The 27,376-nt window shown below is 39.4% G+C and overlaps 1 protein-coding gene across 3 annotated transcripts in view; it reads left to right on the plus strand.

The window, feature by feature from the left end:
* The window catches only part of SAMD5 (sterile alpha motif domain containing 5), a 418,153-nt gene that overhangs the window by 32,759 nt on the left and 358,018 nt on the right, over positions 1-27,376 (plus strand). Inside the window, exon 2 of one of the 3 annotated variants that reach the window (XM_081529914.1) lies at positions 23,549-23,957. The exons of 1 other annotated variant lie outside the window; for it this stretch is intronic. In XM_081529914.1, coding sequence (XP_081386040.1) covers positions 23,549-23,611 — 63 coding nt within the window. In that variant the 3' untranslated portion in view covers positions 23,612-23,957. Of the gene's footprint in view, positions 1-23,548; positions 23,958-27,376 lie in introns of those variants that run through there. One more of the 3 variants, XM_081529915.1, reaches the window with a different exon arrangement.

Genomic DNA, 27,376 nt, shown 5'->3' on the forward strand with positions numbered 1-27,376 from the left:
CTGTGTCTATGTGTTAGTCACTCAGTCGTGTCCGACTCTGTGACCTCGTGGACTATACCCTGCCAGGCTCCGACCTTGTGGACTATACCCTGCCAGGCTCCTCTGTCTGTGAGACTTTTCAGTCAAGAATACTGGAGTAGGTTGCCATTTCCTTCTCCAAGGGATCTTCCTGATCCAGGGATCAAACCCAGGTCTCCTGCAATGAGGGCAGATTCTTTACTATCTGAGCCACCAAGGAAGCCTTCATGGCAGACCTGACTTTGATCAAGTAAAGGGAGCATTTTAAGGATCAGGCAAAGCTTTCAGGGACAACAGGATTGCAAGACACAATACCCAGGAAGCTTAGTGGTGGCGAAAGACAATGAGAGGCTTACTGAGAAAGGGTAAGGATTCTGTATTAGAAGATCAGAATAAATCAGTAGGGTGTGTGCATGGTGTGTGTGTTTGTGCATGTATGTGTGGAGAGAAAGAGAAGGAGGGAGTGAGAGTCTGATTTACTTTAAGGCATTGGCCCACATGACTGTGGGGGCTGGCATGTCTAAACCTGCGGGCCAGGCTGGAGACTCAGGAAAGAGCTGATGTTGTGGTCTTGAGTCCAAAGTCAATCTGAAGACAGAATTTCTTCATTCTTGGGAGACTTCCGATTTTTCTCTTAAGGCTTTGAACTAACTGGATGAGACCTACCCATGTTGTTCAGGCAAAACTGCTTTAGTCTGTTGTAGGTTGATTTAAATGTTAACCACATTAAAAAAAAAAATCTGCCTAGCAACGTCCAGATTGTCTTGGGGCACCATAGCCAAGCCACATTGATACAGAAAATGAACCATCACAAACCCCAGTGTGAACTCCCCACCTGGACACAACAAAGGGTGGGAGTGGGGGCAGGTCGCCTCCTGCCACAGGGTGACGGCCTGCCATACCTAGCAGGCAGCAGAAGGACACAGGTGGATTTTGGGGGGTTTGATCCCTGCTTTTCCACTGGTTACTTTAGTTTGGGGTCCTGAGTGAGGTGAGCCCTTTAGCCTTTTCAGCCCGAGTTTCCTTCCATATAAAATGAGAGTATTTGTAGAGACATGCTATGTTAGAAGTGAAAGGGCTGGGGTTTTCAATTTCTTTGCAGTACCTTTTATGAAGCAAAAATCTCATAAGGAATTCCCAAGCGGAGTTAACAGGAGCTTGTCTGAAAGAACAGTTAGGGCAAGGGGTAAGAGTCAGGTAACAGACACAGCAGGTTGGGTAACTCATTGGTTTGAGAAGCACGGATTCGTGTCATTCAAGCCCTATTTCCCATTCTGGCTTTGACGAAATCAGGATTTGAAGTCACATTTCTCCTGGCTGCAAAATTGGCTAGAAAATTCTCTGTTGAAAGTTGTGTCGTTTGCCCTGGCTTGCATTGATTTGCTTAAACACAAGCGTACGTTTTGACATCTAGAAACATTTTTTTTTTTTATGATTTTTAAATGAGAATTTCCTCTGCTCACTCCTTTGGAGAAAGTTCTAGTGAGAGCAAGTCAGAAATTTAGAAAAAAAAAGTTTATTGGTGTATAGTAGATTTAACATGTTGTGTTAGTTTCTCTTGTCCAGCAAAGTGAATTGAGTTAATTATACATCTGCATATAACCACTCTTTATTATTTTCCTATATAGGTCATTACTGGATAGCAAAGTCAGAATTATAGAACTTACTTGAACATACATAAAAGTGAAAAAATTTTAATAAAAAAAAATTACTATCAGAGTCTTTGCTTTGCCATATCTGTAAGTTTGATTTGCTTGGAGCCAAACTGGATCTTATGACAACATTTAGGTCTAAATAACTTGAGGAAGAACATCTAAACCTAAAATTATGGAACTCTTGAGTATTTGGAATTATGGACAGTTTTTAAAAATACTTCAGCACGAGGGCATGGTTTCTGTTGAACTTACAGTTGATAAGAAAGGAGAAATTTGTGAAATATTACATGTATAAGTTAACTGATAGCTTAAGGCAGCAAAGATGGGGAAAGCAGGGGGACTGCTAGTTGAACTGAGTTTAGAATAAGGAGAATGAATCCTTCAGGGTGGGGTGATGTGGGAATTTCTAACACAAAGGATGGAATTTGAGTCAGGTTTAGATATGAATTCAGAGGAGAAATGGAGGCATTCCAGGAGAACGTGAAATATAAGCAAATACATATAAGCAGTGGGAAAGGAATGTTCAAGGGAGACCAAAATCTTTTTTTTTTTTTAAGTATATTCAAAAATAAGATACTCAAAGGAGATTAAGGCCCTTCAGATGCCAGTACATTGTGATTGGAAAATTATAATGTATGCAGTTTATAAAAAGGCTCCCTATGGTGGCACAACCTCATTAAAAGAAAATTGTTAGTTTTGCAGGGCTGTAACCTCTATTGTGGACATTAGGCAAATTAGTAGGAGTTAGTATATAGGAAATTTAATTTTAATAGGATGGTTACACTGCATGCTCAACCCCGTGAGGTAAATAGTAAATACTATAGCTACACAGATATGTGCATTCATGTGAATGCCAGTATTTATGGAATATATTTAAGAGGCAGTTATTATATCATTAGCTATTAAACTTACACATAAAGTTACGTTCATAATATCACCATCCTTTCCAGTGGCTTGGTGGCCCATCCCGTGTTCATTGCTCATATGTGCACAGACAAGAATTATAAACTTTTTGTAAATGGAGTGACATCCTTTGGTTATTTTTAGTAAGGAGATTGATGCTGCTGTTTTGGGGACCATTGCGGTCCCCATCACATCCGACTGGTGAGGGTGGCTGTGGCAGTGATTTGTTGTTTGTTGTTCAGTCGCTGAGCCCTGTCTGACTCTTTGCGACCCCATGGACTGTAGCATGCCAGGCTCCCGTGTCCTCCACTATCTCCTGGAGTCTGCTCAAATTCATGTCCAGAGTCAGTGATGCTGTCTAACCATCTCATCCTCTGCTGCCCCCTTCTCCTCTTGCCCTCAATCTTTCCTAGCATCAGGGTCTTTTCCAATGAGTCTGCCCCTCACATCAGTTGGCCAAAGTATTGGAGTTTCAGCTTCAGCAACAGACCTTTCAATGAACATTCAGGACTGATTTCCTTTAGGATTGACTGGTTTGATCTCCTTGCTGTCTGTCTAAGGGATTCTCAGGAGTCTCCAACACCACAATGCGAAAGCATCATTTCTTTGACTCTCAGCCTTCTTTATTGTCCAACTCTCACATCCATGCATGACTGCTGGAAAAACCATAGCTTTGACTATATGGAACTTTGTCATCAAAGTGGTGTCTCTGCTTTTTAATATGCTGTCTAGGTTTGCTGTAGCCTTTCTTCCAAGGAGCAAGCGTCTTTTAATTTCGTGGCTGCAGTCACCATCCACAGTGATTTTGGAGCCCATGAAAAGAGTATCTGTCACTGCTTCCACTTTTTCCTCTTCTATTTGCCGTGAAGTGATGGGATGCCGTGATCTTAGTTTTTTGATGTGGTTTGGGGAAGGATGCACTGTTTAATATCCTTTTGTGGATGGTATATTCTATTTGATTTTTCTGTTCTATTTTTCTTTTTTCATATTATGATTTTCCTTAGAAATGTAAAATCCTGAGTGATTAAGAAACCATCCACACAGTTTTGCTCCAAAATTGACTTCCCCTAATTTGGCAGTGTAAAATGCTCTTTCTTATTGTTTGAGACAAAGCAAATGCTTTCAAAGTTAATTCTGAATAGCTGAAATTCTTTGGCAACAAAATAATTCTGAATACTAGCAGAAAATTTATGGATTTCAATTAGATTTTGTAGGGTATCATAATTCCAGTTTTATATTCCATGCAGTTCAGTGTTTTGGATTTTTAATGGGGCCAGTGCAGTAATAATAAAAGTGATTCAAAATGCACCCAGTAATTACAGAGATTTGCTGTTGCCTTCGCATTAAAAATGATGATGATTTATACTCAGTGAAATTGCGGTCTGTGGCTCTATTTAGGGTATTCTTGCTATTAAGCTGCTTATTAGTTATGGTCAGTGATTTAAAAGCTTAAGAGCTGTATTAGAGGGCTGTAAAATTATTTATTCTTTAATAGATAATAGTAAATTTGAAACAGACGTTAGGTTAATTATAATCTTGTACATTAAAGAATATGTATTAGCCCTTTGTCTTTTCTTAGGTCTTTTGAAATTCAAGTAAATGGCAGATGGGTGATTAGGTTAGAAATCCTGGTATATTCACTTCTGTCTCCTGGTTTATAAATGGTTAAACACCTTTTCTGAATGTTCAGGGAAATAATTTGACTTCTCATTGTGAGTCCTTTTCCCTGCTAAACAATTGCTAGTTTTTACTTTCAACTTGTCCTTGTTCCAGGTTGACATTGCTTAAATTAGGCTGAGAAGATCATAGGGTTAGGCCCATCTTCTGATGTGGCGGTCAGTGGGGGACAGAGATGTGGTCAAGGCCAATACACTTTTAAAACTGGCACTGCAGGAAGGAGTTTGTCATTATTCCTACTGTTAATAATTACATGTTTGTGTATAAATTTGCATGTGTATATGTGCTCCTCATTGTAGTTTTATGTAAGACAGAAATTATCCAATGTAAATATCAGATGTGTCAGAATGTCAGTTTCTCATAACAGTAATTAAATTTGATGTTCAAGTTCCTGTGTTAATGTCCTCCTGTAACGCTTAGATGTTGCACTAAATCAAGAAAAAGTCTAAGATAAAGAGATTCTGTCCAAACTTGTTAAATGAAATCAAATGAGCAAATACACATGTATTATTTAGGATAAATTAATATTATTAAGCTGTGCCATAGTAAGACAATTCCCCCCACTCAATTTCAAAACCTTAACAGATGCTTATGTACGGCCCCAAGAAGGTCTAGTATATGTTGGTGAAGGCTCTCTTCCACACAGTGACTCAGAGATCCAGACTCCCTCTGTCTGGTGGCCTGTCATCTGAGCACAAGGCCTCTTCAGGGACAAGAGAGTTTGAGATTGGATCTTCCTATTTTTAAAGAGTGTGACTTGGAGATGACTTCTGTTATTTCTACTTAAATCCTGTTTGCCAGAACTCCATCATACCCCTAACATTTGTAGGGGAGCCTGAAACAGTAGTCTTCCTTTGTGCCAAGGAAAAGGAAGGGGCATCAGGGAACACAGTATTTCGCCTGGGGCAATATGCAAATGCTTCTGAACTCTGCATATAATCATGTGAATTTACCGTTGGAAAAATTCCAGAAAGGCATGACATCATTCAAGCAGTTTTATCATCCCCCATCCCCCTACCCCATGTGCTAAGACTCGATAAGAAAATCAGTTGGTTGTACCTAGTTTCCTGTCATTTGTGCTGTGGAACATTTTAGTTTTTCCTACCTTTTCTCATTCCTTCCTTTAGAGAAGCTGGTGGCCCAGCACCACTGTGGCACTGCAGCTGGGCAGGGTAAATCATACAGTATGTTTGCCGTGAATCTGTCCCACATTGGGTCCCACTTTTTTTGTCACTGACCCTCCTCCCGCTTTGTTCCCGGAAAATTCCCCTCCTTTCATTAGAATTAATGATGCACATTCTGAAGGTGGAAAAGAGTCATCATTTAGCCATTTAACAATAGAACACTAGGTTGATAAATCTGGTTACACGTCGTATTAGTTTTCTCTTGCTGCATGACAAGTTTCCACCAACTTAATGGTTAAAAATAACGCTCACTGGTTATCTCACAGTTCTGTAGGTCCACAGTCTGGGCAAGTTGGCTGGATTCTCTGCTCAGGGTCTTAGAAGGCCAAAGTCAAGGTATCAGTCAACTTGGGCTCTTATCTGGAGGATTTGGGGGAGAATCTGCTCCTAAGATGGTAAGTTGTTGGGAGAATCCAATTTGTTCAGCTGTAGATTCGAGGTTCCCACATTTTTGCTGGCCGTTAGTGGTGGGCAACCAGGGGCCGACTGTATTCCTTCTCAGGTAAGCCCTTCCATCTTCAAACTGGAAGTGGTGAGCCAAGTCCTTCTCCTGCTGCCAGTTTCTCTTTCTGTCTTCTAGCCAGAGGAACACTGTGTTTTAAAATGATGAGAATTAGATTAAGCCAACCCAAAGAATCTGCGTTTTGTCATACAGTAATTTAATCATGGGAGTGACATCCTGTACTCATGGGTGTCAGCCTTACTCAAAGGGCAGGGGGTTTGGACAAAGGTGAGAGTCAGTGACAACATTCTTAGAATTCTGCCTCCTTTAGGTGTTTCTGCCCAGGATAGGTTAGAAGGAAGTTTTTGTTGTGCAGAACCTATTCCCCCTGCCGCCCCCCAAACACAGCTTTGAAAGGGAAGAAATCTTTCTACAACAGGAGTTAAATACAGGTAGGGGAAGAGGAGGAAACTGAGGTTGGTGAGGTGGGAGGATGGATTTTCTTGCAAAGTATTCATGATGTATACGAAATACTTAAAAAGCAACTTAATTTGGATAATGGGGATATAAAACAGCTTATTTTTTTAATTAAGACTATAATCATAAAAATGCATTTAATAAATAAAGCAAGGAAAAAATATAATACTGGGTAATTAAAAGAGAGATTTAGTGGAGAATGGGAAGTGGGGGGAGAGCACAGAGAATAAAACATTCAAAGATCTTACTAGAGTAACAATAACCCTTAAAGGATAATGTTGCTGTTTCTTACAGCCAGGTTGCGCTTTACATACATAGTGTTGTAATTTTCTTACCTGTTGCCCATTCAGAGAGATCACCACTTGCAGACTGGCATCCCACCTCTCCCCTTCACACCGCTGGTACTATCTTTAAAGACCTGCCCTAATTTGAAGTTATCTTGGTTATTTGCACATCTCATTGTTTATTCTCTGCATCCCCTCCCCCTCCCCACAGCGTACACTCCATGAAGGGAGAGATATTGCTGCCTTGCTCTTCTAGGCATTGAGCCCAGTGCCTAGAACTGTGCTGTGCACAGGAGGAGCACTCAGTAAATGCAGATGGAATGAATAAACGACTGGAATGGTCTACTACCCTTTCATCATTGGCCCCTGAGACAGATCAAATTAAATAAAGGCTTGGAGGTTACAGTTTTCTCTCCCAGTTAGGGACTCCCTTTATTTCAATGAGGCTCTTCTGACCTCTTCCCTCTTCCCTCTTGGTTGGTTCATCTAACAGAATTCTGATGGTACTTGAGTTTGTGTTAATACAAAGAACTTGATGTTTCTGGTCAGCAGGCTGGTAAACCAAATGTTCTAACTGTAACATGCTTACTTGCAGTAGTATTTATTAATAAATTAAATTGAATTTTGTCTTGTCAGGGAATTCTTGCCCCACTTAAATTGTTTCATTGTTACATTAAGTTGTTAAATTAAAAAAAAAAAAAGAGATTTTCTGTAAAGTGCATATACTTTTCAGGTAACTTGAATATAAAATGATGAGGAATATTTCCTATCAACTTTGCCCTGGAATGGGAATACAGAGAATTGAAGCCTCGGTCCAGGTCTGTCATTAATGTCCTTAGAAGTCAACATTATTTATGATTTCTGAGAATCATTTCAACATCCATAAGATGAAGAAATTCACAACATAGGATGTGTGATGGTTTCTTATCATTCCCCATGAGGTATCCCTCATGCTTTTTTTTCCTCATCGGAAAAAGATTTAGTTTCTTTGATTGAGACTTAATATTCCTAAATGTTGATTGCCATGTGCTCAGAGAAAAGATGGTGCCATGAAAGAATTTTCACTTTAATTCCTTAAAATGAATTGTTCCTCTTACCCTTGGCTTTTCTCCTGTGAAAATGAAAGTACAGAGTAATAGACTCAATCACCTTCCTACATTATACCCTCTCTGCCAAAGGATTATATATTCCAGCCCTTTGAACTAAGTTTAGGCAGATGGCATGTTTTAGTCAATGAAAGGTGAGTAGAAGTGATATGGACCTCTTCCAGGCAGAAGCTTTATAAAACTGTGCGTAGTTCACAAATTTAATATTTTCCCTCAAGCCACAATGATTGACTATGTTTTTGATGGAGACTGATTTGTCAGCTTTGGTCCTAGAGTGAAGAAAATGGCCCAGAATCATAGCACACCCACCTTGGAATTGCATTATGAGTAAAAAGAAACCTTTGTAGTTATAATTCATTGAAATCATGGGGTCATTTGTTACTGCAGCATAAGTGGCCCATCCTGACTCATACACATGCCTGACGCTTGTGTGCATCAATTCAAATCGTCTTGGCCTTATTTCTTATTCCACCCACTGCTGAGTGAACAGTTCTGCACAAGCTTCAACAGGTAGCTCTGAGGTGTAGCCTGATGGCTCATTGGCTCAAGCCTGTGCTCCTTGTTTTATAGCCAGGAGCGCCTTTGACTTTGTCACTAGCTCCTATGAGAGCTGAGTGGGCACTCAACGTGTGTAAGCACAAAGTGCAAAAAAATGACCACCCACGAAACAAACCTTGACAAGTGGGTCATAGAAGATGAGGGCTAAATGTTTCTTCTTTCTTCTCTTGCATGCATGGTTCCGAAATGCATTTCCTGAGGTTTCTCTGACCATCTTACAGAATCGAACAGCACATCACAGAGTGGCCAGTTGCATCCTTGTGTTTATTTCACTCTCCCGGGCCACTATGTCTGCTCTCTGGGATCACATTCTCAGATAAATGACCTGTACCTAAAGCTTTTGTCTCAGTTTCTGGTTGGTGGAGGAACCAGTCAGGCATTTTTTTAATTGAACCAATTAGAACATTATCCACCACCAGAGTGAATTCTTTAAGTAATTCAGTGGTGTAAACTTTAACTTGACACTGTAAAGGATTATACTACATTTATAGAAGCTTGCGAAGCATAAGCACTTTGTTACTCAGATTGGAAGTTACTATTAGATTCGCTGATTCCAAAATAAGATTTTCCCCTCCCCCTCACAGATTAATTTCCTGTCCTTAGTTCTCAGTCCATTCTGATACTGTAACATAGACTTTATTTGGGAGGAATCATGTTTTTTTGAGGTTCAGTGATTTATTGACTAGCATATTGTTGGGGTTCCCTGTTGGCTCAGATGGTAAAGAATCTGCCTGCAATGCAGGAGACCCAGATCCTATCACTGGAACGGGAGGATCCCCTGGAGGAGGGCATGGCTACCCACTCTAGTATATTCTTGCCATGGACAGGGGAGAGTAACGGGCTACCCATGGGGTCACAAAGAGTCAGACACGACTGAGTGACTAACACTACATTACTACTTCTACTAGGTTAATGTTTATTTGTTTAAGTTTTATTTATTTATTTTAAAAGCCAATTAGATCTTCACATTTCTTCAGTTGAATTTTGTTTTATAACAGGTGTCATAGAGATCCTCGCATGAACAATAGGATGGATTGAATAAAGTAGGCAGATGTTGTTTAAATGTTAATACAGAATTGTGGTTTTGGTGAAAATGTTGTTCTTTGGGAGCTCCGAGTGGCCTGTCCACTGACAGAGGCCAGTGGAATGTGTGTCTGCATCACGGGAAATACTGCCTTGTTTAGGAACTGAATTGGCCATGTTTCCATAGCATCTTGGCTCTGTTTCCCCTTCACCTCCTTGTCAGTCTGTTCTCTAGAAGTCTTAAAATCACAGCATGATAAGACCAGGGGGTATCTGAAAATCATCCCATCAAACTCCGTGTCCCATAGATCAGAGGACAAGCCTGTAAAGGTTAAGGAAAATGACCCCCTTTGGCGGTGGAAGTGAGAGAAATGGAGGGGGTGCCATTTTGGTTGTTAAGAAGCTACCATTCTTTTCTGACATAATTAAATTCTTGATTGTGATGCTCTTAAATGAACCATGAAATTCTAAGCGCTTCCGATGCAAGTGTGATTTTTAACTAAGGCTTCCCCCCCTATCTGAATGTTAAGGTGGCAGATGCATAACTAATCTTAGCTGAATCTATATTAAGAAATCAGCAAGGTGTCTTTATTTAACTTGCATCATCTGTGAATATAATGTAGTGTCAAATAGCATGATTTTGCACATGATATCCTAAAATAAAAACAACTCTGCCTTCAAAGTGATGGCAGAATGCAGTTATGTGAGAGGTGATTTTACATTAGGTCTCAAAGGAAATAAGAAACACAGAAGAAAATAACTGAAGAACTGGTTCCTAAATGTGATTTCAGCAGATGTTTATAGTTATTTTAAATACAGTTTTATCTGAGGGACAAAAAGTCAGCTCTTGGGATTGTGTTCCATGTCATACAAGGGAAACTCCTCTCAACAATAGGGGGTTTCTGAAGTCTCTTGTTATCCTAGTTTTGAATTGTCTGAAAGATGTCGTCCATTGAGCTTCTCTGTTTTTGCTTGGGAATGTTTCCATGTATTAGTTCCAGGAAATTTCAGTCCTTTCTATTATCTCTGGAACCAGACATGATTCTTGCAGAAGCTACATGGGATTATCTGTTTCTGTTTTTTAACATCTTTGCTACAGTGGGTCAGATTCCTAAAGGAGCAAACAATGAAAAATTGTCAGGCTCAACTGTGGAAGATTGTGTGAAGATGAAAGCAAACTATTCTGATTTAAGTCATAAAAAATGTTGGCCTTTAACTTATTGAAATACTGCTGTATTCAGATATACTGAAATTCTTCTTGGCTGGCATACTCACCCATGACTGGAGCGACCACGCGGTATTAAAGAAGTCACAATTCTGGCATTTGACTTTCACTTGGTTAATCTTTTATTTTAATGTATTTGAATTTCTTCAAGAACAAGATCTTAGTTTCTGATGATTCCCTTTCCTCTGTGAAAGCATCTTCTAACGTGAGAAACCCAGACTCTTGAGGAATTAATCCAAGGGTCTTGAAATTTACTTGGGTACCAACTATTCTCAGTGGATTTGTACATAAATAATATGTTTCATATAAATTTATTTGAGGGAGTCCTTAAATTCTTGGTCACTTTTTTATACAACAGTGTACATTTTATTTTATTTTTATTTTTTGGCTGCATCATGGGGCTTGTGGGATCTTAGTTCCCTGATCAGGGATTGAACCCACATCCTCAGCAGCTAAAGCTCAGAGTCCTAACCATTGGACCACCAGGGAATTCCCTCTTGGTCACTTTTAAAGCAACAGTTTTTCTCAAAGAGTAGGAGGAAAGTAAGAAGAATGTAATATGAACTTACTCTCTTTTGTGAGTGTGTAGTGGGGTTAGGGGGGTGCATACACACATGCCCTGTGGCAGAAGTGAGGGGTCTTATGTTTTAAAACAATTAAAAAGTGGTCTTTATGCTTGAACAAGCTGAGAATGACTGCTATGGGAGTTATATTCTATAGGGCATGCTTCACAAAGCTAAATGAAATTTTTAAAAGTTAATGGCTAGACAGTGCTTAAAGCATACACATTATTCATGATTTATTCTAATAACATTTGTGGATGACTAACTTAATAATGCTGCCGCATATCCATTATGTTTTTGTTCTGAAGATGTGTCTAAGTATCTATGCCTCCTTAGGGGTGGGTTTATATCACTCTGTGATTGAATGAAGAAATAGAATTCCGTGCCTGTTATGGGGCATGTGTTAGAGAAAACATTCAGACACTTATATCAGCTTACACTGTGCCAGATACTGTTCTAAACCGTCTTGCAAATATTATCTCGTTTATAATAACTCTCTGAAATGTAGATAGCACTGTTGTTCCTGTTTCAGGTGGGAAAGAAGCACAGAGCAGCTATGTGTCCATGGCCACCCATCCAGGAAGTAGTCAGCCTGGAGTTTCCTTCCAGCGTCTGAGTGGATCTCTAACCCTGCGCTGCTTCCCCCAGGATTTCACTTCTGTCCTGGCAGGAAGGGGTGTGATGACTGCCAAGGAAAACCTGGAGGATAGGCTGGTTTGGTTTGGGGAAGTAGATCCATGTATCCTCCATTCTCCCCCACCCTCCCTGCCTCAACATCACTTACACACACACACACACACACACACACACACACACACACACACAGCCACCCTGGACTTACTCTGGACATGTGACACTAGACTACCTTGAACTGTAACTGTTTGAAGCCCTCTGATTTGGGTTTTGCACCCAAACCTTCTCAGAGTATCACTTCATAACAGCAAGTGTGTGTGTGCAAAAGACCTTCAGTGTGTGATGGAACTCAGTCCTATTTACATGTTTTGCTGCTTCAGGTAACCCATTTACATGTCCTCAGAGTTCAAGGTCAGCATTTTGAGGATTATTCAGAAGACTTCATAAGTACTGGGTTGTTGTTTTTTTTTTTTTAAGCAGTTAGCTGATGGTTCTTAAGACCCAGAATGAGGGCATCAGAGCTTGTGGCTTTCTTGAGACATTTGAAAGTGTTCCTCTTTCCCCTGCCAAAACCAGAGAAGAGGTGGAGTGATGGAAAATAGCAGAGATCCCCTGAGTAGTGCTTCACTCTGCCTGCCACTAAACATGCAAATGTGCTTTCCAAGGAATTGCTAAAGAGGATTATGACAGTTGTCTTGCTTCCCTGCCCATTTCAATTTGGCAGGTGAGGTTAAAGCCCAGTGGAGGCCACGCTTCGGTGTTTGGGGAGCTGGGACTGGACGCCAAGAGACAAAGGGTTATTTTTGATCAGAATTGCCTAAGTCACATCAAAAGCTCTTGCTTTTGTAAAGGCTGGCAAGCATAGTCCCTTTGAGAAGTGTTTCCCCCTGCCCTCCCCTTCCCCTCAAGCCAGCCTAGCTATCTTTGCAAACCCTCTCCCCAGAGGAGGAAAGTCAACTCACCTTCAAGGCAGAAAGACTATATACAGACTTCCTAGTTTCATGAGGTTGAGGCAGGTAGGGAGCCAGGAAGGTAAATGCAGAGTGATTGTAAGGAAGGAGTTATCATTGCAAAGGGCAGAATTATATTGCAGACTGATGCATTGGTCTGAGATCCACTGGTGATTTTTTTTTTTTTTTGTGGCCTGTATCTTGATTCTGGAGTCTAGAAGTGGTTTAGACTGTGGTTCTCAATGTGTGGCCCACAGATTCCCTGGGGGTCCCCAAGACTCAGTAGTTTGCAAGGTAATAATTATTTCATAGCAATACTCTTTGACATTATTTGCCTTTTTCACCTTGTGGACATTTGCATTAGTGGCACAAATGCCACTAGGTGTAAAAATGCTATCACATTAGTGCCAGTCAAGGCAGTGACACTAAACTATGTTAGTGCTTATGGCATTCTTGTACACATGCCCCCAAAATAACCATTTTCCTTAAAATGTCCTTGATGAAGCAGTAGAAGTTAGTAAGCTTATTAAATCTCAACTTTTGAGTACATGTTTTTAAAAAAAATTTTTGTGTGACAAAATGATAACCACCACAAAGATTTCTGTTGTAAATGGAAGTGAATGTGAACCTTGTCTCTTACCAACCCCTTCTACTGTTGTCTAAGTTACTAGTTTAACTAGCTGCTTTAGTCATGGAATATCATTTTCACTTAGAAGAACACTGAGGAACAAACTGTGGTTACCTATTGGATATTTGGCAGCTAGATTTCTTGAAAGTGAATAAAGTGAACCTTTCCCTGGTGGCTCAGACAGTAAAGAGTCTGCCTGCAATGTGGGAGACCCAGGTTTAATTCCTGGATTAGGAAGATCCCCTGGAGAAGGAAGTGGCAACCCACTCCAGTATGCTTGCCTGGAAAATCCCAGGAGCCTGGTGGACTACAGTCCATGAGGTCACAAAGAATCATATGCTACTGAGCAGCTAACTAATATTTCAGGAAAAACAATGGACAGTATTTGTTAATGATAAAATTTGAATATTTAAGTAAGACTTACATTAAAAACTTGTGTATGCCACAATAAAACTGACAGTTTCCCAAGACTTGAAGCCTTTTTTGATGAGGTGGGTGGTGATAGTAGCATATGTTTCTTTTTTGACATTGAATGATGATTAAGTGTTAACATTTAGAAAATTTGCATAACTCAGGAACCCAGTACTTTCCAAATGATTAATGCATGATATTACCAAGTCACATATGAGAAAGGATCTGTTAATAGTAGAAGACAGACAGATTTTCATGTCATTAATGGAGTACAAAAAGTTTATTGATTTGGTTTCAGATTTCACATTGTAACTGACTTAAGAAACTATACGTTGTCAATTTTGGCATAGTATCAAAAGAATGTCTACAATTGTCTACCTAAAAAAGCTATTAAAATATTTTCCTCTTTCTAATGACAGATTTTCTTCATATATTTCAACTAAAACAACACATTATCACAGTTCAAGTGTGGAAGATGTAAGTACTCGGTAGCCTATTAAGCTAGCCATTAAAGAGATATGCAAAAATGCAAAACAATGCCATGTTTATTATTAATTTGGGGGTAAATATATTTATCTTTCATAAAAATGTTATTTATGTTAACATGAATGTACTATTTTAATTTTTATATGAATTAAATATTTTAAATATTTCTCATTTGCAGTTTCAAATATGGTAAATATCAAGTTATTTTATTTATATATGTATATGCGTTACAATTCATGAACAAAAGCTCTTTGAAATCCTCAGTGGTTTTTAAAACTACAAATTGTTCCTGGAACCAGATGTTTGAGAACTGCTATTATAGAAATCGCCATGTTGACTAGCTGGAGGTTTCTGAACTGTTAAAGGAGTCAAAAAAGTTCTCCAGGTTGGGAATAGTAACTCTTTCATTACATATCTTTAAGCATACAATGGAAATTATTTAAATATTTTCCTCTGTGCAATGAAAACCTCTTAGAGCTCAAATATGCTTACATTGCACTTTAAACTCTCATTCTTCAATTCTTTAATAACTAATAGCAGAAAAGAAAAATACTGGCGTTTACATTCATTTTTAACTTACTGGAAATAAAAATGTCCACGTATGCAGTATGTGATTTATAGAGAAATACTTACAAGTAGTTACTGAAACCTTTTTTCTTATCTTGCAATTTAAAGCAAAACATAAATATTCAAGTATATAAACTAGTGGACATCAAGCAAAATAAAAACATTCACCCCAACTGCTGACTATTTTATATTATTGATCTTGTAGGAAATAGTTAAATCTCAGTCTGCATCTTAATATACATGGAGGCCATGCCGAAACACAGTATTTAGTTTTTAATGTATTTTTTATAAATCATATTTTTCCTACATAATTAAATAGTTGGCATCATTTATTTAATAGGATGAAGTTAAAATTTTCTTATATATTATGAATTACATTAGATATAATATCTAAGTAAGTGTTATGCACATTTCTTACCCTGAATAAAAATGAAATACTTTGCTTAAAATCACATTTGCATGTACTGCTGAAAATGAAGTGATTAAAAATACTCCTAAGCTCATTTGAGAAATTATATATTTCTAAGAAAGGGTCCCACATTAGTTTCTGAGGGTTGTACCACAAACTGAGTGGCTTAAAGCAACACACATTTACTCTCTAGCAGTTTGGGAGTCCAGAAGTATGAAAACACAGTTTTGGTGAGGCCATGCTCCCTTCCAAAGCCTTGAAGGGAGCATTCTTCCTTGCCTCTCTCCCAGCGTCAGGTGGCTCCTGGCATTACTGGGCTTGTATTAATAGCTGTATCACTGCATTCTGGGTGTCTGTCTTCATATGGCCTTCTTCTTTGTGTGTGTCTCCTCTCCTCTTGAAAGGACACCAGTGATGGCATCTACAGAGCTTACATCATCTGCAAAGGCTGTATTTCCAAGTTCACATTCTGGGATTTCAGGTGGCTATGAGTTTGGGGGGATGTTATTCAACTACTGTACATTCCCAATCAAAAATGGTGGGGGGAATTCCCTGGCGGCCTAGTAGTTAAGACTCCTTACTTCCACTGCAGGGAGCATGGGTTCAATCCCTGATTGGGTGAGTCCTGCATGCTGTGCAACCAAAATAAATAAGTAAATATGTAAATAAATAAAACAAAAATGATAGGGAGTGCAGACATACTTTTACAGGGGTGGGCTTCACCGTTGGATAGAACTGCTCTGCCACTAATTAGCTCTTTGACACTCTCAGGGTATCTACACTTGAAAGCCTCAGATTCTCTGTAAAACTGAGTCCAGGACAGCTATCATGTGGGCTTATGGTAAGAAGTAAAGGAGACGATGTTTAAATATGCTGTGTCCTCAGCACAGTGCCTAGCACAGAAGAAGGTTATTCAGTTGCTATTAGTAGTTGTTGACTGTTGTTGAGGTAGACTGGTTATACTCATAGTATGTACTATAAACCTAAAGAACTAAAGGAACTAAAGAGCCTCTTGATGAGGATGAAAGAGGAGAGTGAAAAAGCTGGCTTAAAACTCAACATTCAAAAAACCAAGATCATGGCATCTGGTCCCATCACTTCATGGCAATTAGATGGGGAAAAAATAGAAACAGTGACAGATTTTATTTTCTTGGTCTCCAAAATCACTGAGGCCCGAGACTACAGCCACAAAATTAAAAGGCACTTGCTCCTTGTAAGGACAAACCTAGACAGCGTATTGAAAAGCAGAGACATCTCTTTGCCAACAAAGCTATGGTTTTTCTAGTAGTCATGTATGGATGTGAGAGTTGGACTATAAAACTCAGTGCCAAAGAATTGATGCTTTTGAACTGAGTGTTGGAGAAGACTCTTGAGAGTCCCTTGGACTACAGTGAGATCCAACCAGTCCATCCTAAAGGAAATCATTCCTGAATATTCATTGGAAGGACTGATGCCGAGGCTGAAACTCCAGTACTTTGGCCACCTGATGCGAAGAACTGACTCATTGGAAAAGACCCTGATGCTGGGAAAGATTGAGGGCAGGAGGAGAAGGGGACAACAGAGGATGAGATAGTTGGATGGCATACCGACTCGATGGACATGAGAACTCACATCTCTTGCATCTCCTGCATTACAGGTGCATTTTTACCACTGAGCCACCTGGGAAGTCCTAGTATTCAGCTCACTGTAGCATTTATCATTGTTTTTGTTCTGGACTTCTATTGAGTGTTTCTAGGCCTGTGTCTTGATCACTATTTTGGGTAGTACTTGGAGACTTTGAAGCACAGTACAGAAAAACTCTAAAAGCCCTTTCACTGTAATTCCGTGCCAGTCCTACCCAGCCCAGCCGAATCTGTCCTCTTGGAACTGCCAAACTGATTTCATGTCACAGTTCTCTTGGTAACTGTTTCAGACCCCCCCTTGCCACCTTTGGGTACCTTAAAACTCTACCTTTTCCCCCTCACCTCCCCTTCTGCAGATGGCCTTGGCTATGTCATTACCTAGAACGTCGAGTCTATTGCACAAAATCTCCCTCCCTCGCCTCTCCTTCATCTCAAAGTGTGTTGGCATCTTTGCCCATCTGTTCTTTGTTCCCTCTGTTTCTGGTGAAGAATTACCCTCTCCCCTCTAAGACTAATCCGTCCTCTGGGTATCTACTCTTGGCCCTAGTCATAATTATGGCCCATAATTATCCCTTTGTTTTCTTGCTTTTGGTCTCTCTCCATGGAACCCTTCCACTCCTTCTGTAAACGTGCCCAGATCCTTCCTTGTTCTTAAAAGCACTGTCCCCTCCAGCAACTATTTTGCCTCCTTAACTCTACTATTATACTTCTTGAAAGTGTGGTGACCTAGCCCCAGCTTCATGCTGTGACCAGCTGTTAATTATTATAAAATCGCTGAAAGAACAATTCAGAATTCCTAACAGTTCAACTCCTGATAATTTCTTCCTGGTAGAGATAAGACAGGACCAGCTCTGGGCAGTGAGGGAGGTCCCAGGCCTCTTGTCTCCTTGAGTTTTCTGCAGCTTGCAGACCACAGCCCTGTGGGCTGCTCTCCATGTGGGGGAATTTTAGCATATTTGGAATATGCAATGCCTATGACAAAGTGCTTTTAAGAAATCGGGAATTTACATAGCTATTCAGTTGGAAAAATTATAAAGCCAGTTAATGCCTGGAGGAGAGAATAAACAAAGACGCTTTTGTCTTTTAACCTCTGAGTTTTTTCCTGAGAGTTTGCTGAATAAGAAGGGGTAGGGAAATTTCCATCCTCTCCAGTATACTTTCCATTTGCTGAAAACCTGCAAATTTAATCCTGAGTGAAGCCTAGAACTCTTGTGAGTCCAGAGAAGGTGGTGAGGAGCAGTGCAGTTTGTTATAACCTATTTAGTTTTGTCCAGGAACTAGCTAGTAAATCAGTACTTAGCAAGGACACACCATACATGAAGACAGGATAGCTGTAAAGAACGGTTTATAATGCATTTGGGTATTTGTGTTTACAGTCAGAAAAAGGAAGTATATATAGATCATTCTGGAGTGGGCAAACGTTTTTCTAGTCTATAGAATCCCTAAGAAACCTACCCTGTGGAACTCCTATAGCAGGAAAAAGGACATCCATGCCAGCTCATTGTGTAACATGACATTGTGTCCTCCAGATCATTGTTCTGGGAAGCAGCCTCTACCTTCCCAGCAGCCCAGAGGTGCCCCTCAGAGGCCTTTGGAGGAACCAAAAGGTGACCATGAGGATACCGATGGGATGAGTGAACATATTGATATTTTTTTCTCTGCCATGTAGGCAAAGGTATCTATACTCCTATCTGACTTGCTAGACTTAAATTTCTTGATAGCAACTTTGTTTACTGAGAAATTGGATGTAAAAATTATACTGTGGACAGTTGAATCAGCCAGCAGTAGTAGTATGTGACATGCTCTATAATATGCCCAGGGTGGATATTGCTGTTGTTCAGAGGCCGAGTCGTGTCCAACTCTTTGCGACCCCATGTTCTGCAGCAAGGTAGGCCTCCTTGTCCCTCAGCATCTCCCAGAACATCTCACATGAACATTTGCCCAAGTTCATGTTCATTGAATCGGTCATGCCATCCAACCATCTCATCCTCTGTTGCCCTCTTCTCCATCTACCTTCAGTCTTTCCCTGCATCAGGGTCTTTTCTAATGGGTCGGTTCTTTACATCAGGTGGCCAAGGGTTAGAGCTTCAGTTTCAACATCAGTCTTTCCAATGAATATTCAGGGTTGATTTCCTTTAGGATTGACTGGTTTGATCTCTTGCTGGACAAGCGATTCTCAAGAGTCTTCTCCAACAGCACAGTTCAAAAGCATCAATTTTTTGGCACTCTGACTTCTTTATGGTCCAACTCTCACATCCATACATGACTACTGGGAAGACCATAGCCTTGACTATATGGACCTTTGTCTGCAAAGTGATGTCTTTGCTTTTTAATACACTCTCTAGGTTTGTCATAGCTCTCCTTCCTAGAAGTAGTCATCATCTAATTTCACAGCTGCATTGGATATAAAGAAGTGTAAAATGTGGTTATGCCTTTGGATAAATTTGAAGCTAACATGAGGCTGTATTTATACATACCCGCCACCTTCCCAGTCTGTTAGAGTATTACCAATCTTCCTTGGGTCCATAATGATAGGTAGTGTGACATGGCTAAATGTTGAGAAAGTCACATGGTAAAAAAAATCTTGTATATCACCAGATTAGTGCACGTGTGCCATCCAGGCAAAATTTGTACCGTTATTTTTTATTAATGTTTTCCTAAGAGACAGTTGACCCACCCCCAATTGTAAGGAAATTGCATGGACTATTATTGTATAGTCACCAGTTGTTTTTTTTTAAATCTCAGCCACCAAATGTGGAGAATTTATTGGTTCTACATCTGCAGTGGGGCTGCATCCTTTTAAATAATATCACAGTAGCAAAATAACTTCTAAATGGCTTAGCCTGCATCTGATACTGATTGCCTTTTACTTAGGGGGAAATTAGAAGCTAAAAAGAGTAACAGACCTGAAGTCAGTTAAAAATCAGAATAATCAGCTGAGAAAAAACACACATTGTCTCATAAAGCTTAATATTTAGCCACAGGATAATAGTTTTTTTATTCTTTAAATAACTTATTCTGTGCCTCCGTCCACTCCCTTTGTTTCTCTGATTGGAACTCTAACAGATTAGGATTGCCAGATATGTGGGAAATGAAAGACTTCCTCTCTTCTTCTCTCACCTTCCTTAATAGCCTGGAACAAATAAAACTGAGAAAGCCACAGTTCAGCCCAGGAATTAGGTTTGTATGGCCCTGAGGTAGGAACTCTGAGTGTCTCAAAGTAGGTCGGGGAAGAATTAGGCCAGCTAGGGTTATAAACGTTTTAGTAATATCTCCTCAGAAATAGATAATAATTTGGCACATTACAGACTGCTGGCATTCAATTTTTATAAACTCTGTCTTTAAAAAGAGTAAAGCTTCAAGAGCATTAGTAGAACCAGAAATATAATTTACCATTTATTGGTTCTGTGATCTCCCTGATAGCTCAGTTGGTAAAGAATCCGCCTGCAATGCAGGAGACAAGGTTTGATTCCCGGGTCAGGAAGATCCCCTGGAGAAGGGAAAGGCTACCCACTCCAGTATTCTGGCCTGGAGAATTCCATGGACTGTCTAGTCAATGGGATTGCAAAGAGTCAGACCCGACTGAGCTACTTTCACTCACTTACTCACTCATTTATTGGTCCAGAGATGGATTTTTGTGAGTTTTGAGAAAGGACCAGATTTGAGGCAATTTCTTTCATGATTTTTTTTTTTAAGTCAACCTAGTTCTATATCCAAAGAAGGCTGTAAATGCTTATAAGGTGTGTGTATGTGTGTGTTCTCAGTCACATATGACCCTTTGTGACCCCATGGCCTATAACCTGGCAATCTCCTCTGTCCATGGGATTTCCCAGGCAAGAATATTAGAGAGGGTTGCCATTTCCTCTTCCAGGGAATCTTCCTGACCCAGGGATTGAACACACGTCTCTTTTATCTCCTGCATTGGCAGGCGGATTCTTTACCACTAGCATCACCTGGAAAGTCTGAACGTATATAAAACAGATTGTTATTTTCCTTGGAGGAATGAAGAAAGGGCTTTTTTTTCCTTTGTAGGAATATGCTGGATAATTTTGGGGGAAAATGAAATGGAAAAATGTGAGCTGATAGGAGCAGCTCTGTGAAGTGAGACTGGACTGACATCGCCTGCTTGCCCATAAGACGTCTTTTTAGCAGTTATCTCCTTAATGCTGGTCAGAGTTGTAAACATCTGTTCATTTCTCTTCTGCTTGAAGAGTGGGATCTATAAGGAGCAGGATCAAGGATGTAACAGTGCGTGCCAGGTGCCGGAGCTCCAAGGAGCCTTCCTAGCAGGGAAATTACTAATGTTTCCTCTGATCGTGAAGCAACATGTGCTCCGCTAATTACTGTTCTCTGAGACCGCTCTCACATCTTGAAACTCTCCATGACCCAACTGCAGAAATCCTGTTTGTCTGCCTCCCACCCTTTCCCCCCAAAGAATGAAAACTAGCAAATGGCAAGCCTGGACTTGTTTAATCAATGCAATTTGTTTTTGCTGAACCTAAGACACAAGAGGTTTCAGTTGGGGCTGTTAGCTTGATTTGTGAATGACTTCGTGGTCCACATCTTTAGCTGAGTTTAATGTGGATGGTGCTTGCGTTTACTAGATGATAGCCTGTCCAAGGAGTTTTCTTTATTTCCATAGGTTCCTGGAAGACAGTGATCTTTAACACAATGACCTTTCATGGTTGGCAGGGGTATCTTGCTGACTTCAGGCAGAGCTGTATCAGGCGTGGTGCAACATCTGAGAATCTTTTGTTTTAGTAAGAGTCTCCTCAAGATGGTGTCTCCTTCCTTGGTGACTCTGTCAAAATTCAGCTGTAGTCTTCCTGAGGTCTTTTGTTGTTCAGTCGCTCAGTAGTGTCCGACTTTTTGTGACTCCATGGACTGCAGCACGCCAGGCTTCCCTGTCCTTCACCATCTCCCGGAGCTTGCTCAAACTCATGTCCATTGAGTCGGTGATGCCATCCAATCGTCTCGTCCTCTGTCAGCCCCTTCTCCTCCTGCCTTCAATCTTTCCCAGCATCAGGGTCTTTTCTAATGAGTTGGCTCTTAGTTGCCCTAATGCTGTAACCAGAGGCTCTTTCTGGTTTTTCAGGTAGAAATAGAAAGTTATCTCGCGCTCTAAAGCAAATACATTTTTGTTGCAGCACTTTTTCGTTTATTCATTTATTAGAACATTAAAAATGAAACAGTTTTGCCTTCATGTTAAGCTAAATTTCCCTCACTCCTCCCCTCAAAACAACAAAAAACTTAGCTTGTCAAGTTAGGTTGAACATTACTTTATACAGTTTGTAATAGGAGCTTGATTTTCATAGAATAATTGATTGGCTTGGATATGGGTTTATCTGAGTGACTATTTGAATATATTAGTGAATAGTAAGATATTATTACTTAGTATTACAGGGGCAAAAAGATTTCAAAACAGCCTGATTCTCTGGGGAAAGAAACTTTCTGAGCATAGCTAGTAATACTTTCTATCCGTTTAGATGCAATTGTTGGATGATATTACCCAAAGTAATTAATGGTGACATATTAGTTAACATATTGCTATCAGCAGGTGGCTGAGCAGGGGTGAACATGGCATGTGCTAAAACAAATGATTGTACCCTAGAGAAATGTGCAGAATGTTTTTTTAAAGTCTTTCAATAATGCCTACATACGATTTTTTTGCAAGAGATAAAACTGGGGGTAACACTGGAGAGTTATAGACTGGAAAAACAAAAACGACAGAGAGCAAAAGTGATTCAACCTTTTCCAAAAGCTCTTTCAGTTAAACAACAATAAAAACAAACAAACAAGTAAATGTTTGAATCCAAGAAGCACAGTCTGCCTGTCATATCAAAAATCTTGGGAGAGACCCAGGCATCCTAATTCTTCCTTTGCACTCTTTTTTTTTCCTTCTCCTTTGTCCATTCTGATCTGTCAAGGGACTCTTGGCCCAGGGCATAACAGTGACAGATGGGCAGGAAACTGTAATCTGTTGCTGCTTTTCATTTGTGGAGGAATCATGGTGACTATGAAGGGGTTAAAACTGTCAACACCAATCAGAGCTTGAGATAATTAGTGTAATATCAATCCCAGAACACTGGTGCAGATGATCACACAATAGCAGATGAATTCTGCTAGGTTAGTGCTTTGTAATAAATCCTTGTTCATCTCTTTCCAGCTTATGCACAAATATGCTTTTAAATGCCTGTGTGAAAAAGTTACTGTTTGTGCACACAAATGATTATGATTAAAGATGATTGTGAATGTTTCATTTGGGAAGGTGCATTTTGAATTAACATTTACACAGAGAAGCTGGATAGATATGTACCTCCTGAGCACGAGCTAGGTAGCATTTGAAATATTTTGCAGTATGTTGACCAATACTCGATGACTAAGGCTGCCAAAGTGTAGAATTGAATGATGTGATTTAGGAAGGCAAACTATTACAAGATTTATTTAATTTTTTACTTTCCTATTCTCATAAGAAACATTAAAGGAAAGAGAATTAGACTTTTTTAAAAAAACAAATACAGGCTTGAGAAGAATAAAATACATTTTCTTATTAGCTTCAAAGAGAAAATTGATAAACAACAGAGTCTTAAAGTTAGTTTTCAAAAGTCAATGTGGTAACCAAAAAGGGACAAATATGACTTAAAAATTGGAGCAGAAATCCATGATGGACTAGGGGAAGAATGGGTAAAGGAGAGCTTAAATAACCCCGATATGTTCAAATCCACAGGTCCCAATGGCTGGAATCCTAGAGTTCTTAATGAATTGGCCGAAGTCATCACAGAACCGCTAGATATCATTTTTGAAAACTCGTGGAGGACTGATAAGGTGCCTGAAGACTGGAAAAGGGCATATTTAGAACCTTCTTTCCAAAAGGATTTAGAACCTTCTTTCCAAAAGGGAAATGGATGATGACCCTGGAAATACTCATCAGCCTAACTTTTTGCTTGGAAAAATTCTGGAATTATCAACTTAGTACACTGGATAACACATTCATAGTAGCTAGACAAAAGGCAGTGAAATATCACACATAAAGAAGTACTGAATTCATTTTTTGTAAAACATACCATTGTTAGAAATAGTCTTCTGCGTGTTTGGGGGTTCTGCCCTCCATACTATAAATTCTTGGTGAAAACAAATGAGACTGGCTTAAGCTTTTGGTTAATCTGACTAATTTTAAGTGTGTCATACAAGACAAAAAAGTTTCTGGCAATAGCTAGACATTACATCATTTCTAAATTAGCCTCTAACTTGAGAATAGTCATTTTAATTTTGTATTTAAACATTTTTTTTCCACTTCATAGAAGATTGTGTTTTCATAGGTTGAGATATTTTGCGTAATTCTATAGAGAATAGTTTGGTGAAGGAACTCTTATTTTAAGGTGCTTTATATAGTTATTTCACATATAGGTACAATCATAAAGGTGACAAATTTGTGTTCCTTACAAGATATACTTGTAAGGAAAGAAAAGCAAAGGAAGAAACTTTTTTCTAACTCCTGTTTTTAAATTTCATCTGACTGAACTTGAGTGTTGGGACCTGTAAGAGTGTCTTACTCTGACATACGTTGAGCAAGGGCCAGCTGTGTGGCTTGACGGCTAGTTTTCCTCAGCCCTGAACGCTGCTATGGCCCAGATAGCCTCCCCAGATTCTGATTTCAGACCTTTGGCAGGGGGTGAGCAGTGGGAGTGGATATTAAGAGCCCTTTATAACCAGAGCCTAAAAGAGTAGAAGGAGGTGAGAGGAGGAAATGAAGATGAATCTTGAATTTTTTCTGCTTCCTGTTGTTCTTGCCTTTGGATGTTGGCAGTTTTCTTTTTTGCTTAGAAAAAGCAACCATGTTGAGAAGACCAAAAACTTAGTTGAAAGGAGACCATCAAAAAGATCTAGAAACACAGCCAGCCCACAGTCAAACAGCTTCTGAGAGCAGCTAGGCAGTACTATATTCCAAAATCTCTGCACTGCTTAGATGTACATAAGAGATAAAAGTTTACATCATGCTGCAATACTCAAGAGTAGGAAACTCTCAGAAAAAAAAAGAAATTTACCTTCATTTTTTCCTGGTGCATACTGGAATGCGTAGGTAGTTAAGGTCTCCAAGGGCCATTTTAATCACTTTAAAAATATCAGGTTTACCTAGTTTAGCTACTTCTAAAGATTAATTTAGACTGGGTAAAGTCAGTCTCATTCTTAAGTACACATGCAAGGAAATTAAGCTCTGAAAGTACGTATACATTGTCTTTTAAATGACATGCTGTAGCTTGCAGCTCTGTAAGAGTTATATTCCAATCAACCTTTCATTGTTTTTTTTTTGAAGTGAACTAAAATCCTTAAAGTTTCCAAGCTGTTTTGTTTTTTTTTTTTCATGGAGTGGGGATCTCTATAGATTATAGATATAATTTATTGTGATAATAAACGGCTTCCTGTTCTAGACCTCATTTCCAGGTGCGGCATCTGTGGCAGATTTATTTCACAGATGTACATTTTCATGCATTTGTTGAATTGTTGCTGGAGAGGACCCGATTTCTGAAAAATCTATTATTTCTACCCTGGGCATTATGATGCAATCTACAGGAACTAGAAAATTCTTCAGTCATTTCAAGTTTGATTTTCTGTTTGTATAATGTGTAACTTCAATTATTTTGCCAAGTTTAAATCTTCTCTTTGGGTTTGCTCTTGAAATTTGAAAATTATAATCCTCTACCTACATTGCCAGACAGGACACAGAGGCCTGGCGTGCTGCAATTCATGGGGTCGCAGAGAGTCGGACACGACTGAGCGACTGAACTGAACTGAACCTACATTGCCAGGAGAAATATCAACAACCTCAGGTATGCAGATGATACCACTCTGGCAAAATGGCAGAATGTGAAGAGGAACTAAAGAGACTCTTGATGAGGGTGAAAGAGGAGAGTGAAAAAGCTGGCTTGAAACTCAACATTCAAAAAATGAAGATCGTGGCATCCAGTCCCATCACTTCATGGCAAATAGATGGGGAAACAATGGAAGCAGTGACAGACTATTTTCTTGGGCTCCAAAATCACTGCAGATGGTGAATGCAGCCATGAAATTAAAAGATGCTTGCTCCTTGGAAGAAAAGCTGTGACAAACCTAGACAGCCTATTAAAAAGCAGAGGCATCACTTTACCGACAAAGATCCATATAGTCAAAGCTATGGTTTTTTCCCAGTAGTCATGTATGGATGTGAGAGTTGGACCATAAAGATGACTGAGTGCCTAAGAATTGATGCTTTTGAACTGTGGTGTTGGAGAAGACTCTTGAGAGTCCCTTGGACTGTAAGGAGCTCAAACCAGTCCATCCTAAAGGAAATCAGTCCTGAATATTCATTGGAAGGACTGATGCTGAAGCTGAAGCTCCAATACTTTGGCCAGCTGTGCGAAGAGCTGACTCACTGGAAAAGACCCTACTCATAGGAAAAGATCCTGATGCTGGGAAAGACTGAAGGCAAAAGGAGAAGGGGACAGCAGAGGGTAAGATGGTTAGATAGCATTACCCACTCAATAGACATGAATTTGAACAAACTCGGGGAGAATGGAGGACAGAGGAGCTGTGGTGTTCTGCAGTCCACAAAGTGGCGAAGAGTTACATGACTTAGCAACTGAACAACGACGGCAATATAAATTAAGAAGCACAATCTAGAATAGTGAAATAGCCTATGGATTTTAAAGATTTGTTACCTAAAAGTAGAGGAAGAAAGCTTTAAAATAAGCAGAAAAGTATTGAAGGAAGCCCATTAATTCCTTTGCATTAAATGAAGATGAGTTAAGAGTTAGACTATAGATATGAGAAAGGAAGTAATCTTACCATGAATTGTATCTGGAGATAATAATGCTTAAGAAGAGTAATTTTTTACAGTGTTTTTTTCTTTTATCTAATATTCATGGTATCCTTAATTTTTTAAGGAGAAGGAAATAATGGAGGGATAAATAAATATATTATCAAAACTAGAGGATTATCTTGATTTGTATTTCCCAGACCATCGAGAGAGGTTAATTACAGACTTCATAATATTGAGGAATTGGGAGGATTATAGCAAAATTTTCTTCATTTGATCTAAAATTTTTGAGACGAAGATTTTACTCACGTATTCTTGGCAGAGTGAATGCATAATTTTGAGAGTTCTTTCCTCACAAAGGAATTTATCTCAACTTAAAATAGCTGTTACTCAGGCATTTTTTCTGTCTAGAGAAATTTATAGCATCTTGATGTTGTGAAATTAATAACAGAAGCAATAAGCATTGAGTTTTCATTTTGGAGTTCCTCAGATCCAAGTTCAAATTCTAGAATCATGTTGATAGCTTTTTCCTGTGGTGATTCTGTTAGGAACATAAGCTAACTATTATATATAAAAATAGATAATTAATAAGGACCTACTTATTATATAGCACAGGGAACTCTAGTGAATACCCTGTAATGACCTATATGGGAAAAGAATCTAGAAAAAAGACTGGATATATGTATGTGCATAACTGATTCACTGTATTGTACACATGAAACTGACCCAACATTGTAAATCAATGATACTTCAATAGAAAAT

This window comes from Giraffa tippelskirchi, chromosome 9 (assembly GCF_054371585.1).
Source record: "Giraffa tippelskirchi isolate mGirTip1 chromosome 9, T2T-mGirTip1v1.2.pri, whole genome shotgun sequence".
NCBI lineage: Eukaryota > Metazoa > Chordata > Mammalia > Artiodactyla > Giraffidae > Giraffa > Giraffa tippelskirchi.